Source organism: Pongo pygmaeus, chromosome 7 (assembly GCF_028885625.2).
Source record: "Pongo pygmaeus isolate AG05252 chromosome 7, NHGRI_mPonPyg2-v2.0_pri, whole genome shotgun sequence".
Classification (NCBI taxonomy): Eukaryota; Metazoa; Chordata; class Mammalia; order Primates; family Hominidae; genus Pongo; species Pongo pygmaeus.
The window spans coordinates 136522756-136538903 of NC_072380.2; the positions used below are offsets into that span (position 1 = coordinate 136522756).

The 16148-nt window shown below is 41.0% G+C and overlaps 1 protein-coding gene across 1 annotated transcript in view; it reads right to left on the minus strand.

The window, feature by feature from the left end:
* Positions 1 to 15793, minus strand: part of ANXA13 (annexin A13) — a 56799-nt gene extending 41006 nt beyond the window's left edge. Inside the window, exons 1-2 of the mRNA XM_054498418.2 lie at positions 15740 to 15793; positions 14172 to 14294 (exon numbers count right to left, since the gene is read on the minus strand). Of these exons, the coding sequence (XP_054354393.2) occupies positions 14172 to 14294; positions 15740 to 15754 (138 nt within the window). The 5' untranslated portion in view covers positions 15755 to 15793. The remainder of the gene's footprint in view (positions 1 to 14171; positions 14295 to 15739) is intronic.
* Positions 15794 to 16148: the final 355 nt, after the last annotated feature.

Here is a 16148-nt window from a genome sequence, read left to right on the forward strand (position 1 = left end):
ACTCTGTACTCACAGATAAAGAGTAGCAGGGGCTAAAGTTCTAAGAGAGATGTATGGGAGGAAAACTCAAAATTGAGAATGACAGTAAAATATAGAGCACTTAATATATGCCAGGCATGGGTCCAGACAGTTTACAAATAACAACTCATTTAATTCTCCCAACAACCCTATGGGGTAGGTATTATTACCTCCTATTTTGCAGATGAGAAAAACCAAGACACACAAGTATGATGAGATAGGGATTCAAACCCATGCAGTCTGGATTCAGAAACTCTACTATTGACTTCTTATTAATGGATTTTTGGGGTTACTGTCTAAGTAACTATTATTATTTTTAATTTAATAATAGAAAAGCTGGGCCAGGTAGGGTGGCTCTTGCCAGTAATTCCAGCAATTTGGGAGGCCAAGGTGGGAGGATTGCTTGAGACCAGGAGTTCAAGACCAGCCTGGGCAACATAATGAGACCCTGTCTCTACAAAAAATTTTAAACATTTAGCTTGGCATGGTGGTGTGTGCCAGTAGTCCCAGCTACTTGGGAGGCTGAGGCTGAAGCAGGAGAATCACTTGAGGCCAGGAAATCGAGGTTGCAGTGAGCCGTGGTTGCGCTACTGCACTCTAGCCTGGGTGACAGAGTGAGACCCTGTCTCAAAAAGAAAGAAAGAAAAAGAAAGAAAGAAAAGAAAGAAAAAGAGAAAAAAAGAAAGAAAGAAAAGCTCAGTTCAACTCTTAGAATGATAGTCTTTTACAGAAACTCTAGTTGAGACCTAGGACTTGTCCAGTGACCAGAGAAGCCAAGAACCCCTTGCATAGCTGTAGGATCAATAAATATTCTTGATGATGAGAAAATAGAAAGTCAAATGAAAAATGAAGTCACCACTATTTGCAAGGCAAAACAGACAGCCATCTCCCAGTGAGCAAAGTGTGTATGTAGGAGAGGCACTATTGTCAAATTCTGCTCCCAATATTCCTTCTGATGCTAATGGAATCATGTTTTCTGCCTCTCATTTGTAAACTGGGACTAATACCTGCCCACCGTGAAGAATCTCAGGAAGATTAAATAAGACAATGTCAGAGCACTGGACAGGGAGGTTTCATTATGATGTCTCAGGGCTGGCAGGGGAGGAAGTGGCCCTTCTGCCCTTCAAAGGCTGTTAGGAAGCTTCTTCCTTCTCCTTCCCTCCTCATTTCACACCCAATCTTCCAGTTCTCCCTTTCCTAAAGTATCTTTCCCTTCAAGTAGAGGAGGGATCATAGCTAAAGGACTACAGTGCACCAGGGGGCTGAATTTCAGCAGACACATTTTGAAGACTGAAAAGACATGAAGCCAGTGGGAAGGCCAAGGTTTCCAATATGCCTACTTCTTATGGGTGCCTGCTTTCCAGCTGGATAAATTGCCAAATATATTTATAGGTAAAATATCACTTCTCCCTGCTTGACAGAATCTATGCAAATGGATTGCTGAGTTGTTTGCTTCCCAAGGGGCCCATCAGTGGGAGGCAGGGGGAGGAAAAAGGGGGGATGCTGCAAGTGGATTCCTCCCTGCAACTTCCTGAGTCCTCGGAGGACCAAAGAAACTTGAGATTGACAGCACAGAGCCATTGATTCCATTGGCAACAGTGGAGAATATTTCTACTTAAGCAAATAAGCTGAAGCCTCCCCTTTCTGAAACCATTCCTGATCCTCTTGGGAAGAATCAAATTCTTCCAGTGGTGTGCTGAAGCTAAACTGTTTGATTGCCCAGGACAGAGGGGTTCCCTGGAATGTGGGTCTTTAAGTGCTAAAACTGGGACAGTTCCAGGTAAACCAGGATGGTTGGCCCCGCTAGCTGGAGCTGACTTTGCAAGCTGGCAAGAGCCAATTGTGTGATCTCTTCCCAGCTCTGCTTGGCGAGATCATGCTGGTAACTTGAAATCAGTCATGGTGAAAGTATTTACACCATGGAAATTGGCAAGCACCACAAATTAGGCTTTTGTTTTCTCCTAGAGAGCTGATGGTGAGACATATTCTAGCACACCACTGACTTTTTCTTTTGTTCTACCCTCCACTCTAGAGTCTTCTATCAGATCTTTTTACAGATACATTATCATACTTTTTTATTAGTCTATTTCCTTCCCTAGACTGTAAGCCTTTTGGAGGCTAGGTTATGTCATGTTCACTCTCATATCCCCAGCACCTAGCACAATGCCTGACACATTGTAGGTACTTGGTAAATGTTCTGTTCTTTTCCATGGGAGGAGGAATCTTCTTCCTTTGTATGTTACAGAATACACTGAATGCCTTTCCTTTGCATCCTGGTCTTGCTCCCAGTTTATATTAATGTCAGAGTCAGTGGCAGTAGTAGGGACAGAAGAACGGAATAGGAAACTTATCTGGATAGAAATCTTGAGCTGAGAATAGTGTCAAGCTTTCTAAGGTGATGAAGCAGAGAGAATGAAAAGAGGAACAGTAAATTTGACCAAGGTGTCTGGGAGGGCTCAATCAGACCTCAGTTGGAGAAATAACAGGAATCACAAATGAAAGTAAAGTCCTAAGACCTTCGGGTGTGAAACAGTTTGAGCTAAATAGAGTTTGGGGCTCTTAGAATTTAATACCAAATGGAGAAAATAATGGACTCTGAGGAAGGTGACCTGGCCAAGATACAGATTAGTAGCCTTTCAGCCCTGGTTGCACTCAAAATCATGTGGGATCCCAATCTGATCCTACGAAATCAGAATCTCTGAGGTACAGGGATATATCAGGTATAAATATTTCTAAAACTCCCCAGACAATTCTAACAAACAGCCAGGGTTGAGAACTGTTAGTCTGAGAAAAATTAGAAACTTCCGCTGTTGATATCCCGGTAAAGGAGGAAGACAACTTAGAAACGTGCTGAAGGTTTACACAAGAAATCCTTGACCTTATCCAAGATGCTAAAGATAAAGGGAAGAGGTTTAGCATGAAATCTTAAAGTGAAAATTCAACCCAGGTTTTTCCAAATAGGTGACATGGAACACTGAAAGCATTAAAGCCATTGGACCTCCAACGAGGAAAGGAACTCCTTTTAAAATTCTCTCCCAACTTTTCTGATTAAGCCTTTGCTTAGCGATAGTGGATCTTTCACACTCATCTAATCCAGGGGTTGGCAAACTGCAGACTGAGGACCATATCTGGTCCATTACTTATTTTTGTAAATAAAGTTTTATTGGAACACAGCCAACCCATTCATTTACATTTGGCCTATGACTTCTTTCACGCTACAATGGCAGAGTTACCTACTTGCACCAGAGGTTCTGTGGCCCACAAAGCCTCATTATTTACTTTGTCGACTCCCACTGTATCCCATGTAGACCACGTAGACAGGTCCTTTTTCAGTCAGAAAATAGGACCTTACCCTTCAGCTGGCAACATCAAATTTAGTTAGAATTTAATACATTCTTTTTGCTTTCATTTAGTTACCTACATTTACATCAACTGATATTAATTTTCCATTTATGGTATCAGTATAAAATTTCCTTTTAAGATAAATTAATTTATATTAAAAAGTGTGTATTTAAAAATAATAAATAGAATAATTAGTAGACGAGGTGACCCGTATATTTGGCAACAATCATGAAAGTTGTACTTAAATCTGAAGTTTGGGAGACATTGAATGTATCCAATCCCCTCGTTTACAAATAAAGAAACTGAAGCCTGGTTGGTAAGTCACCTGCTCAGGGTCACCTTGTGGAAACACCCATCTCCTATCTCTCTCAGAACAATGTTCTTTTACCTCTAACTGGTTACTCGTTTACACTTTGAAGCCAGTTAGTATGAATGCAAATTATTGTACTTTTAACATTCATGAATTCAGAACCAGAAAATATCTTGGTGACATTTCCACAGACATGGTTAGTAGAGATTGATGACCAATTTGAAACAAAATAGAGGGGCCATTCACATCTGAAGCATGAATCTTGGGTGATTAGTGACATATTGGTTTCATTAAGTCGATTGCTTCTTGGGCATGATTTCCTTGGAACAATAAATTTGATTTTTAAAAAGGCTTGCTTTTTTTTTTTAAATTAAAATCCACTTAATTGCTTGCCAGAGCAAAAAGTAAAACTACCCAACAGAAAAAAATATATTTGGCAGTGTACCCTGTTGGTATATTTAAGCACAGTTTGAATAAGAATATTTGGTATTTCATCATGTAGTTATTGCTGTTTCAGCAGGATTCTCCAGGATCTCACACCAACTAAAAGCAAGCTAATTCCTTCATGCCTAGAACTTCTTCCCACATTAGAAGTTTATTAATCTGTGGGGGTTGATCAGAGAGCTGTTGGGAAAGTGAGTTAGGAAACTTGAGCTCTGCCCATCTTAGTAGGGTGCTAGAATGTTACAGAGTTTTTCATTGCTGTTGATACCTCCTTTCCAAGATGCAGTATTACAGTGATATACATGATGACTAAGTGTTTGGCTATCACTCTAAAGGGGCAGAAATATTTGTATCATTTGACAAATAAAACTAAAACTAGGAAAACATCCATTTGGATCACAGCTCAACATGATTTGCTTACATATGTTGACTGTATGTTCTGAAAAATGAGTTCAGCTCTTTAGATTAAAACATGACCTTTCTATTACATTTGGGATTGCTTCCATGTTGGCATTTCAGCACCTTTTAATGAAGATTGGTATAGTTAGGTCATTTTCCAGAAAGACAAGCTTCCTTAGGCTATGCCGTCTGGGTTACACGTGTTGATGTGATATTTACCTATCAAAGGTGACTGCAGGGCTGGGTAGGAGCTAGGAAACCTGACTTGAAGGCCCTTCAATATGTTGTGCCTTAAAGTGGTGGGCACCATTGTACCTGAAGGTACTGATGGTATCCTCAGGAGTGTAAACAATGTGGTCATCCTGCCATGCACTGAGCTGTGGTATAGGGAGTCCAAGTGGGGTAGCCCTTTTGGGGGCTACACCCAAACAGAGGAGAGGTGAGCCAATCAGCTCCTGATGGTTCCAGCCTGTGTCTTTCCAGGGGAGCACTGCTCATCTAGGCAGGAAATCCAGCAGCCCAGCAGCCCAGCAGCCTTGTTACTGAGGGTTTCTGCAGTGAAACCCTTCTCACTCTGGTATAAGAACTACTATTTGATCCAGCAATCTCACTACTGGGTGTCTACCTAGAGGAAAAGAAGTCATTATATGAAAAAGATACTTGCACATGCATATTAATAGCAGCACAATTCTCAGTTGTAAAAGTGTGGAACCAACCTAAATGCCCATCAATCAATGAGTGGATAAAGAAGCTGTGGTATATATATATACAATAGACTACTACTCATCCATAAAAAGGAATGAATTAATGGCATTTGCAGCAACCTGGATGGGATTGGAGAATATTATTCTAAGTGAAGTAACTCAGGAACAGAAAACCAAACATCATATGTTCTCACTTATAAGTGGGAGCTAAGCTATGAGGACGAAAAGGCATAAGAATGATACAATGGATTTTTGGGACTTGGGGGAAAGGGTGGGAGAGGGTAAGGAATAAAAAACTACAAATAGGGTTCAGTGTATACTGCTCAGGTGATAGGTGCACCAAAATCTCACAAATGACCACTGAAGAACTTACTCATGTAACCAAATACCACCTGTTCCCCCAAAACCTATGGAAATAAAGAATTTTTAAAAAAGAAGAAGAAGTTACTCAGGGGCTAACAGTTTTGAGAAAAACTGCTGCCTCTTGGCTGCTGCTGTCATCAACAGGAGGACAAGGGTCAATCTTCAAGAGAAGCTGACTTTTCTCTGTTATAAGAGAAGAAATCAGTGTAGGGACGTGCCTGGGCCAGAAGGGCAGGAATGGTGATTTCTGGTGGAGATCCAGTGACATAAAGACATTCTGAGGACGTCTGCCCTGGAGCCTTGTTTTCCCATTTAAGCGGTGGTTCTCAATAAGCCAGGAGCGATTTTTGTCTCCCAGGAGACAATTGGCAATGTCTGGAGACATTTTCAGTTGGCACGAGTAGGGGAGTATTACTGGAATATCTAGTGATAGCGGCCAGGATTCTGCTAAACATCCTTCAGTAATGCACAGAACAGACAGCCCCCCTCCCCCCGCCCACACACACACAAATAATTACCTGGGCCCAAATGTCAGCAGTGCCAAGGACTAATGTGCCAAGGGTCCACAACCCTGGCTGAATGGTTGTAACAATTCTGTCAACGGGTCTCTTTAAAAAGTGTGGAGAAGGCCAAGCCTCTGGTGGTAAACAGCACACAGGTACTGACTAAAGCAAGGCCTCCAGTCACCAAGGGCAAAGTGCTGTGGTAACTTAAAAGGGAAGAATAGAAATGGACCATGATGTCTTACTTTCTTTAATTTTTTTGCAAAGAAACCCAGATGACAAATCTGAAAGATGAGTGCTGGGATAAGGTAACTAGGAGGAAAGTGTGAGCTGAGATCAGTTCAAAGTGAGAAGCCTGTTGTCACCTCCTGCTTCTTTGTCTGCATCAAGATTGTTGTGTACATCCCAGCCTACACTGGCAGGGTGACGTGCCCAAGTGACATCTCTCTGTTGTCTCATTCTTAGGGGCCCTTGAGTGCTGTGTTGGGCTGGAGAACTTGGAGTTTCTAGTAGAGGCAGAATAACATTCATTATCTGGAAACAAGATTTTGTGTCCTGGGGAAAATGACTGTCTGCTTTGAGGTTGTCCACAGATTGTTTGGGGAGTTGGAGACCTCTGAAGAGTGCTAAACTTCCAGATATCCAATTACCACTGTATTTCATCAACAAACGAGAACTTGGAGGATAAAGTGGTTGTGGGGAGATGATGGCTATTTCTCAACCGTGAAAGGAACCATGCCTTCAGGAGTTATGAAAAATGAAGCACGTTTCTCATTAGAAAAGAATGATCCATTTCCTTCTTATATTGCCAAAGGTCGTCTTTTGCCAATTCAATGAGAGTATGAACTTGGGATTCATTACTTGCAGGAAAAAAGGTAGCAAGTGTACTCTGGAATCCTCAAGAGTCAATGATAAGTGGGCAGATGGAATTGAAAAGTGAAAATATTGGGGGCTGAGCGGGGCCTTCATGGCATCAAATGTGCTGTGTAGCAGGGTGCAGTCAATAGTATGTGGACAAGTTCTGATTTGCTGAAAAGGAAACAAGGTAAAATGGCTAAATTTGCTTTGAGCAAATTTCTGTCTCAATCAGTATCAAAACAATGAATGTTATTCTTTCCCTTGGTAGAAGAGTTTATGCATTGCATCCAAAAAAATTAATTCTTTTAGTTAATTAATTTTTAGTCTATTCTTTCTTTAAAATTATCTTTAACATTTTATCTTCCTTTTCATTCCTACTACAACCATCCAAGTCCCCATTATTTGGAAAGAGAATTATTTTCTCCCTTTCTCTCTGATTTTCAAGTTTGCATCCTCTTTCTATTTCAGTCCATCTAGTAGTATTAGTGTCAGTAGTGGTAGTAGTATAGCAGTAGTATATTAATAAATATAATAGTTATAAGAAAGCAGTGATGATAAAGATAAGGCCAACCTTACTTACTATGATTATTCACAGGGTAGGTACATGACCCAAGCCAACCAGAATTCTTCCCTGACATCTTATAGATACTTAGAGAAAGAAGAGATTTTCCTTGAGGCTGCTAATCTGGAGCTATGTGAGGCCATGGAGTTCTCTTGGTGCCTGAACTATCTATGGGCATGCCTCCCTCTCACCAGCCCCTTTTGCTTCCCACACCAGAAAAAGAAAAAAGCTTATTTTCAGTAGGAGAGAAAGAGGTCAACGTGTAGAAAGAAGAGAGAGAGAACTGAGAAGATGATTTGTTCAGCCTCAGGGATGAATTATGACTCAAAGCTCTCCTCTTCCTCTTTGCCAGTCTTGGGTTGGGCTTTTGACCAGTTCTGGCCAGTGAGATAGAAAGGGATGTCTGCTGCTTGGATCTTTGCAGAAAGATTTTCCTCCCTGATAGGGGAGTTGTACATAAGGAAGAAGGTATTTTTTTCCCTCTATCTGCTTCCTTCTTGCTTGTGACTATCTTGAGAGATCATTAACTTGAACACATGACCGTTATCTTGCACCTAGGCAGGGAGACATTGCTAATACATCCAGAGTGGTGGGACAGAAAGGCAGACATAGCTTGGGTCCCTAATGATGTACTGAACTGCTGAACCAACACTGGAATCGGCTTAATTCAGAGCTCTTGTTAGAATTGACAATTAAATGTCTTTGTTATTTAAGCCAAAGTGAGTCCTGTGGTGTGCTACTTTCGATAAAACACATACTAGTTGTCCAACAAACAAACAAAAACAACTGTGAACTCACACTTCCCAAAGATATCTCAAACTCTATAGATCCCCAAACCAAATTCAATTTGTCACTGCCTTACATCTCTGGGATGTGCCACCATCCACCTGTGCACACGAACTAGACAAGAGACCTGGAGTCACTCTGTCATCTTCCTTTCCCTCACTTCCCACACCCACTTAGCAAGTTATGTTCGTTTGACTCTGATCTACCTTCTTCTCCCCAATTCCATTGTTGCTATTTTAGCTGATGAGGGCGGAGGGTGGCAGAGGGTCTTCATTTCTCTCCAGAGCCACTGCTTCTCAAGTGCTTGACTTGCCTCTGGTCATGTTTCTCTCCAAGCCCTTCTCCGCTAGCTTCCAGCATAGTCTGGCTAAAAGCAGCACTCAAGTTGTTACTCCCTTGTCTGATTCTGACTTGGGCTTCCCTATGCCTAAGGCAGCAGTTCTCAAAGTGTAGTTCCTAGACCAGCAGTATCAACATCACCAGGGAACTCAGAAATGCAGACTCTGAGGCTCCACCTTAGAGTGTTTACTGAATCAACATTCTGGGGGTTCGACCCAACTCTCCATTTAAGTAAGCCTTCCAAGGAACTCTAATGTGCTGAAGTTTAAAATCACTGCTAGCCTAAGGAAATAAAATCTAATTTCCTTAGTGTCGTAGGTTGAACAGTATCACCCCCACCCCCTCACCCAACTCATGTCTACTTACAGCTGCAGAATTCACCTTATTTGGAAAGAGAGTCTTTGTAGATGTAATTAGTTAAGGATCTCAAAATGAAATCATCCTGGATTTAGAGTATTTCCTAAATCCAATGATTGCTGTCTGTATTAGCTCATTTTCAAGCTGCTAATAAACACATACCCCAGACTGGGTAATTTATAAAGGAAAGAAGTTTCATGGACTCACAGCTCCACATGGTTGGGGAGGCTTCACAGTCATGGCAGAAGGTAAAGGAGGAGCAAAATCACATCTTACATGGCAGAAGGGAGAGAGGGAAGCCTGGGTGGGGTGGGGAAAGGAGCGGAATGGGGGAGTTCTCCAGGCTGCATTCAGGGTGAGAAGCCTGGGGAGGAAGGTGTGGTGCTAACCCGGGTTTCAATGCCATCATCTGGGCATCTCTGCAGGTTGAATGGTGGGAGTTCCCCATAGTCAATGCTGAGGCATAGCCCCAGCCTGGGCATGGGAAAGGCTTATGCTTCAACTGTCATTCTCAAACTTGAACACGTATCAGTTTCACGTGGAAGGCTTGTTCAGATGCAGATTGCTGGATCCCATCTCCAGAGTTTCTGATTCTGTAGATCTGGGGTGGGGCTCCAGAATTTGCATTCCTAGCAAGATCCTAGATTATACCAATGATGCGGGCCTGGGAGACCTCATTTGAAAACTACTGCACTAGAATACCTGACGTTAGACTTATGGCTCTCAACTTTGGATACATTACAATCATTTGGGGAGTTTAAAAATATACAGATGCCAGGGCCTTGTACATGAATTGGTCTGGGAATGTAAATAGATATAAGAATTTGAACTCCAACTGGGCAAAACACTGATTTGTTTAAGATTTATTTAGAAAATGTAATAAATGCATTGATGAATTTATCCAAATTTTATTAAGCATCTACCGTGCTGCAGGCATTGTGTTGGTGATGAGGGTATATAGGTGAACAAAATACAATTCTACCTTCAGGAAACCATCAGTCTAGTGTGAGGCAGGTATACAAAACAGGTGGATCTGTTGGGCACAGTGGCTTGCACCTGTAATCCCAGCACTTTGGGAGGCTAAGGTTGGAGGATTCTTGAGCCCTGGAGTTCTAGACCAGCCTGAGCAACATAGGAAGACCCCCCATCTCTACAAAAAATTAAAAAGTAGCTGGGCGTTGTCATGCTCGCCTGTGGTCCCAGCTACTTGGGGGTATGTGGGTGCTGAGGTAGGAGAACCCCGAGATGCTGAGGCTGCAGTGAGCAGTGATTGTGACATTGCACTCCAGCCTTTGCAACAGAGCGAGACCCTGTCTCAAAACACAAAACAAAAACAAAAAACCCAGATGGTTCTAAAACTACATGGGAGTGGAGTAATAGTTAACACAGAGAGAACTCTGGAAGCCTTAAGGAAGAGCATTCAATCCAGCTTGGGGGGCAGGGGATGGAGAAAGCTCAGGGAAGGGGCTAAAGAGATGATGAGGTGATGATTCAGTTCAACAGTTTCAGAAATCCCAATAGGTTAATCTTCTATTTGGCGTAAAAAGAAGCTTTATTGAACCCAAGGCATAGTGTTAAAAATTTGTGCCTAAATCCAAATCCGTGCTTGACCTCTTACTAGCTGTCCAACTAGGAACAATTTACCTAAACTCTCTTTGCCTTACTTTCCCCATATTTAAAAGGGGACTAATAATAGTATCTCCCTGATACGATTGTTGTGAAGACCAAATGACGTAACACATGTGAAGTGCTTGGTGGCGTGAAGGACTCAAACTTCCAGGGTCACTGTTCACACCCTCAAAACAGCTCACAGTCTAGTAAGCACTTTATAAATGTCAGTTATTATCATTAACATTTCAGAAGGTCTCATTTAAACTTCCAGTTACAACCATCACCACTGGAAGTTTTAGTTTTGGTTCCTGTTGCTGTGGCTGTAGCACTGGGAGGTAGGCTCACGCTGCTGGGACATGCAGGATTCTCTCGCCTGCACCAAGTGGCCCCAGACTCCTGCGGCTCTAGAATTCTTGTGTTGAGGTTTCATTTAACATGTTCTTCCTTCTGTCAGTGTATCTGTCCTCTGCCGACTTCTTACCACCTCCTTACAATGGCTGTTTTGTTTTTTTTTGTATCCACCATAGACAAAATATCTAAAAGGCCAAGATTGCATAATTGTACCTAAAATGTAGCTACCCTTCAGACACTTGTCTTTAAATGAAGAAGGTATGCATTGGTGCATGTCATGCTTTGACATCAGAGGCCCTTTTCACTTCCTCCTACACTTCTGCAGTGGCACTCTGAAGGACTAACTTTCTGGGATAATAGATTTCCTGAGGTCAAGTGCAGTGGCTCACACCTGTAATCCCAGAACTTTGGGAGGCTGAGGTGGGAGGATCGCTTGAGCCCAGGAGTTTGGGACCAGCCTGGGCAACATAGGATGACCTGTCTTTACAAAAAATTAGCTGGGCATGATGGCATATGCCTGTAGTCCCACATACTTGGAGGTCTGAGGTAAAAAGATTGCTCGAACCAGGGAGGTTGAGGCTGCAGTGAGCCATAATTGTGCCACTGCACTCCAGCCTGGGCAACAGAGAAAGACCCTGTCTCAAAAAAAAGTAATATTTCCTGATCTGATTTATTTAAGAGGATCTTAAATAAATAAATAAATAAATAAGGATTTTATTTATTTATTTAAGTCTTTTGAAATGATCTAGACTCTTTTCTGCTAGGGCTTGATCATGGGTCTTCTGGATTTGGGATCACAGTTTAATGCACACCCTTGGTTAAGACCATACTTATTATAATTTCAAATTCTCAGCCATATTTTACCTGCCTCCAGAGCCTCTCTTCTTTTCTCAGGAATCTGGACCTATTTCCCCACTTGTCATGCAGCTTTTGGATGTTCTTGGTCCACCTTCATCTGAGCTTGCTTGGTGTTCACCTGCCACAAGTCCCAAACTATTCTCCACTGGAGACAATATTTATGTTGGCTAAATATTGGCACAAGCAAGTCATAAACTTGGCATGTTCACAAACAACGTGGCAGACCGCTGAACAGATGTTCTAACATTTACAAATCGGTTTTCAGTTATGAGCATGTGCAATGACCATCTGCCTTTGTCCCCAGTGTGCAGAGCTCTTCTTGTAAGGTTAGCCATATTCTACACTCCAGTGTTTCTCAAACTCTGCTGCATATTAAAGCCACCTGGGAAGCACTTACAAACCCTGATGCGCAGGACAACCACCAGACCAATTAATTCGGACTCTAGGGCTGGGACCCAGGCATCGGTGGCTTTTAGAACTCCTCAGGTGATCTCAATGCAGGCAAGTTTGACAACACGTTCCATAGTCCAGTGCTTCTAAGATTTTAATGTGCTTGAAAATCACTTGAAGAGTCTGTTAAAATGCAGACTATGATTTAATAGATCTGAGTGGGCTGAACATCTGCATTTCTAACAAGTGCCCACGCAATGTGGATGCTGCTACAAATCTAGGGACCATACTTTGAGTAGCAGGGCTGTAGTCCTTTCTATTGCTTGTTCATTAGCCTTGCAAGTAATTTCCCAGAAATCATAGTCCATTTGAGTTTGTGATTATTTCCACATTTATCAATGGCTCTACTAGGTCTCCCTCCCTCTGTCATTCTGCGCATATCCTATAGCCACACTCCCGTGGTAAAGTAATCTTAATATTGATCTCATCTCCGTATTTTTCCCTAGATAGTGATTCTTATGAAAACAACCCAGACAATAGAAGAGTCATCTAGCTAAACCTAAGCAGATTTTTCCACTGATCTGATCTTTCTCTCTGTGTACACTCTATCTGCAAAGCTCACTGGACACAAGGACATGTCCTCCAGGATAAGGAAATTCTTTGCACATTGTGTGATTTGGCAAATGATAATGACCCAGTATCTTGGTTACTGCTGCTCCAAATAGGTTAGTTACAAACACTAGCTCTTTGGTTCAAAAAAATCATTAATAGTGGCAAAAGAATTGAGGATAGCACAAAAGTAATTTTCGTTTCAGGATTGGTTAGGATTTCAGATGATAGTACCTTGAAAATGCAATTTCCTGGCCAATATTCTACTGGCTCTGCAATAATAGTTGTCAATTATCTATGGGCCCTGGTCTGTGGACATATTCTTGAGGGAATAAAAACTTTTCTAGGAGTCTTTTGTATTTCATGCTGATAATAACTTAAAAATTAATATAAAGCATACTAGATCATCAAGATGACCAACTCCTGGCTCATGATTTCAATGTCTGCATTTGTGTTTGTATTTACGATTGTTTACATGCCAAACAGCCATACTTCAATTATTGCAGGCTAATGATGAAAGAAGAGTGAACAGAGGGAGATTTAATAGAAACACTATGTGTGTGAGCTGAGAGACGGTCCCACGGCATTACAAGGAGCCTTACAAACAAAAGTGTCTCAGTAGGTTCAATAGAGAAATATGATAAAAGAACTCAGAAGTCACATACCACATCATATTTTAGATTTGCTGAGATTCAGAAAACAAACCAAACCAAAACAAAAACCAAGTAAAACAAAACAAAACAAAAACCCAGCATTATAGCCATTGGGACCATTTCATGTTGAGCACAGCCATTTAATCTCAACAAAATAACATTGTCTATTACACTATGTTGATGACATACATTTAAACAGCATTGATTTATAACATTATCATTTAATTTATATATTTGTTTTCGTTGTGTAGTTGTTTCAAAACCACCAGCATTCTAGTTTTGTTTGTACGTATTCAAGTAACTTTCTTATGCAAATAAGTTAAGCCATTACTGGGATAGTTTTTTGTTCTTTAAAAAGATTTTGTATTTACTTTTTTACATGTATTCATTCTTTGTGCACATGTTAAGTTCCTTTACTATTTTCTGAAATGTCATAGTGGTCCTGGTGTAGCCTCATGCACTTGATTTCAAGGAGTTGTTAATGAGACACTGTTGGGAACAGAAACTAAGCCCCTAGAAGAGTTCATTTTTACATTACTTGTAAATACAGTAACAAACTTTTTGCAGGGAAAGATTTCCCTGCTTGGAAGTCACACCTGATGATGGCTGGTGGCTGGTGGAGGGTCCAACATGACAGGTCACTGGGGGCTCATATTGGCCCCATGACAGAGCAGGGGTCATACCTATGATTTGGAGGGAAAATACAGTGCTTACAGGCTGTGGGGCCTCTGGCTCTCCATTCCGTGATGGGTGGCTGAGAGGCTGCACGACTGTCGAGGGTTGGGAGTCCCCTTTAGGCAACTGTTGACTGCCTTCTGAGAGGGTGTACGACTGGCTCTGAGGATTAAAAAAAATACATAAAAATGCTGGTCCACTCCTAAAGGCCAGCTGCCCACTGGTTGACTTTCAAAGACAAAATTATCCTCCTAAGCTGTGAATGCAGGGTCCATTGATTATTCCTGGGGTCCTCTGCATCTATCAGAAGTATTTGAAAAATAGGCTTCAGTTTCTCTGAAAGATACACTGAACGGATGGCTCATAATCTCTGCTGGTATGAAAATGCTATTTTTAGATGATTTGAAAAACAATGCCTTTCCTAAGAATATATTTGTAAGTTTGTAAACATCTGAGTGCAGCTTTAATATATAGTGAAGGAAAAACCTTATAGACAAAGTAACAGATTACAGAAAGTTTTGGAGTTTTATTCTCTGCTTATAGTGTGCATGAAATATATCATTCTTGCTGTGGAAAGTTACAGCAAGTAAACAGAACCTTATTAAGATTTGTATTGGAATAGCTTTAGATATACTTCAATGTAAAAAATATTCAAGATTCAACTCTGATCTGTCTTGTGTGTAGTTGGTTCCAAAAGGTAGTGTTTTAGTCAGTTTTTAGTCATTAACTATTTATAGAGACACACTATTCAGGAGCCTACACATTTCAAAAGAAATGTAAAATATTAAGTCCATTCCATGGATATTTGCAAATATCTGGATGTTTAGAAATAATAATGGAATATTTTCACCTTGCAATGCAAGTTGTATGGACTTACAGGAGTATTTACCTTGGTCTATTAACATCTGCAACATGAACCTATCTTTCCCACATAACTCTGAATGGGCTTAGTTTATGAAGTTTTATACAAATTTGCTACAAACTAACAGCTTTAGTTATACATTCTACAGATACATATTAACCATTTGCTCTCTGCAGGGCACTATTTACTGCCTTATTTTACATACTGCTTTCTCTTTAGCCCCTCTTAAGAGATTTTTGGCCAATGAGGGAAAAATATATCCCCAATGGTTTTTTTTTTTTTGAGATGGACTTTCACTCTTGCAGTCCAGGCTGGAGTGCAGTGGTGCAATCTCGGCTTATTGCAACCTCCGCCTCCCGGGTTCAAATGATTCTCCTGCCTCAGCCTCCTGAGTAGCTGGGACTACAGTCACGTGCCACCACACCTAGCTTTTTTTTTTTTAATTTTTTTTAATTTTTTTAAATTTTTTTAGTAGAGACAGTGTTTCACCATGTTGGCCAGGCTGGTCTCAAACTCCTGACCTCAAGTAATCCGCGCACCCTGGCCTTGCAAAGTGCTGGGAGTACAGGCGTGAGCCACTGCACACTCAATGCATTTTAAAAGCATGGTATGCTGTTGCTAAAACCAATATTAAAGGGTAACCATAGTGATAAAGTATACAAGTATCAGTCATGATTTTATAGTTTAAATTCTTCCACATGCTAACCAAAATTAAAACCAATTCCCAAAGGCAATGAGTACTTACATGACGATTGCCCATTTTCCTTTTTCTGAGATGGTTTTTCTGTATTTCATTAAGAGATCAGTCCTCCTACAGGCAAAGTTTACAACAGTTTTCCCCCGGGCATAATATCTCTCGTGTTTAATAAGTAACTTTTGGCACTGAATTTGACTATGTTGTTGGGGATGGCTAGGGAGTGGCTCTAGCTACAGATAAACTTAGACTGCCCAGGTTTCCTTGGTACCCATGTTTTTAAAATAATATACTTCTTAATAAATAAAGTTTAGGCTTTTAAAGTTGAATAGCTTCTTCCCACCTAAAAGACTAAACCTGTCTCACTTCTGAATTGTTGAGTTATTCTTTCATATTCTGGGTGTTCATTTAAAATATTATGCCTTTTAATAATGAAAACATTAACCAAATAGAAAAATCT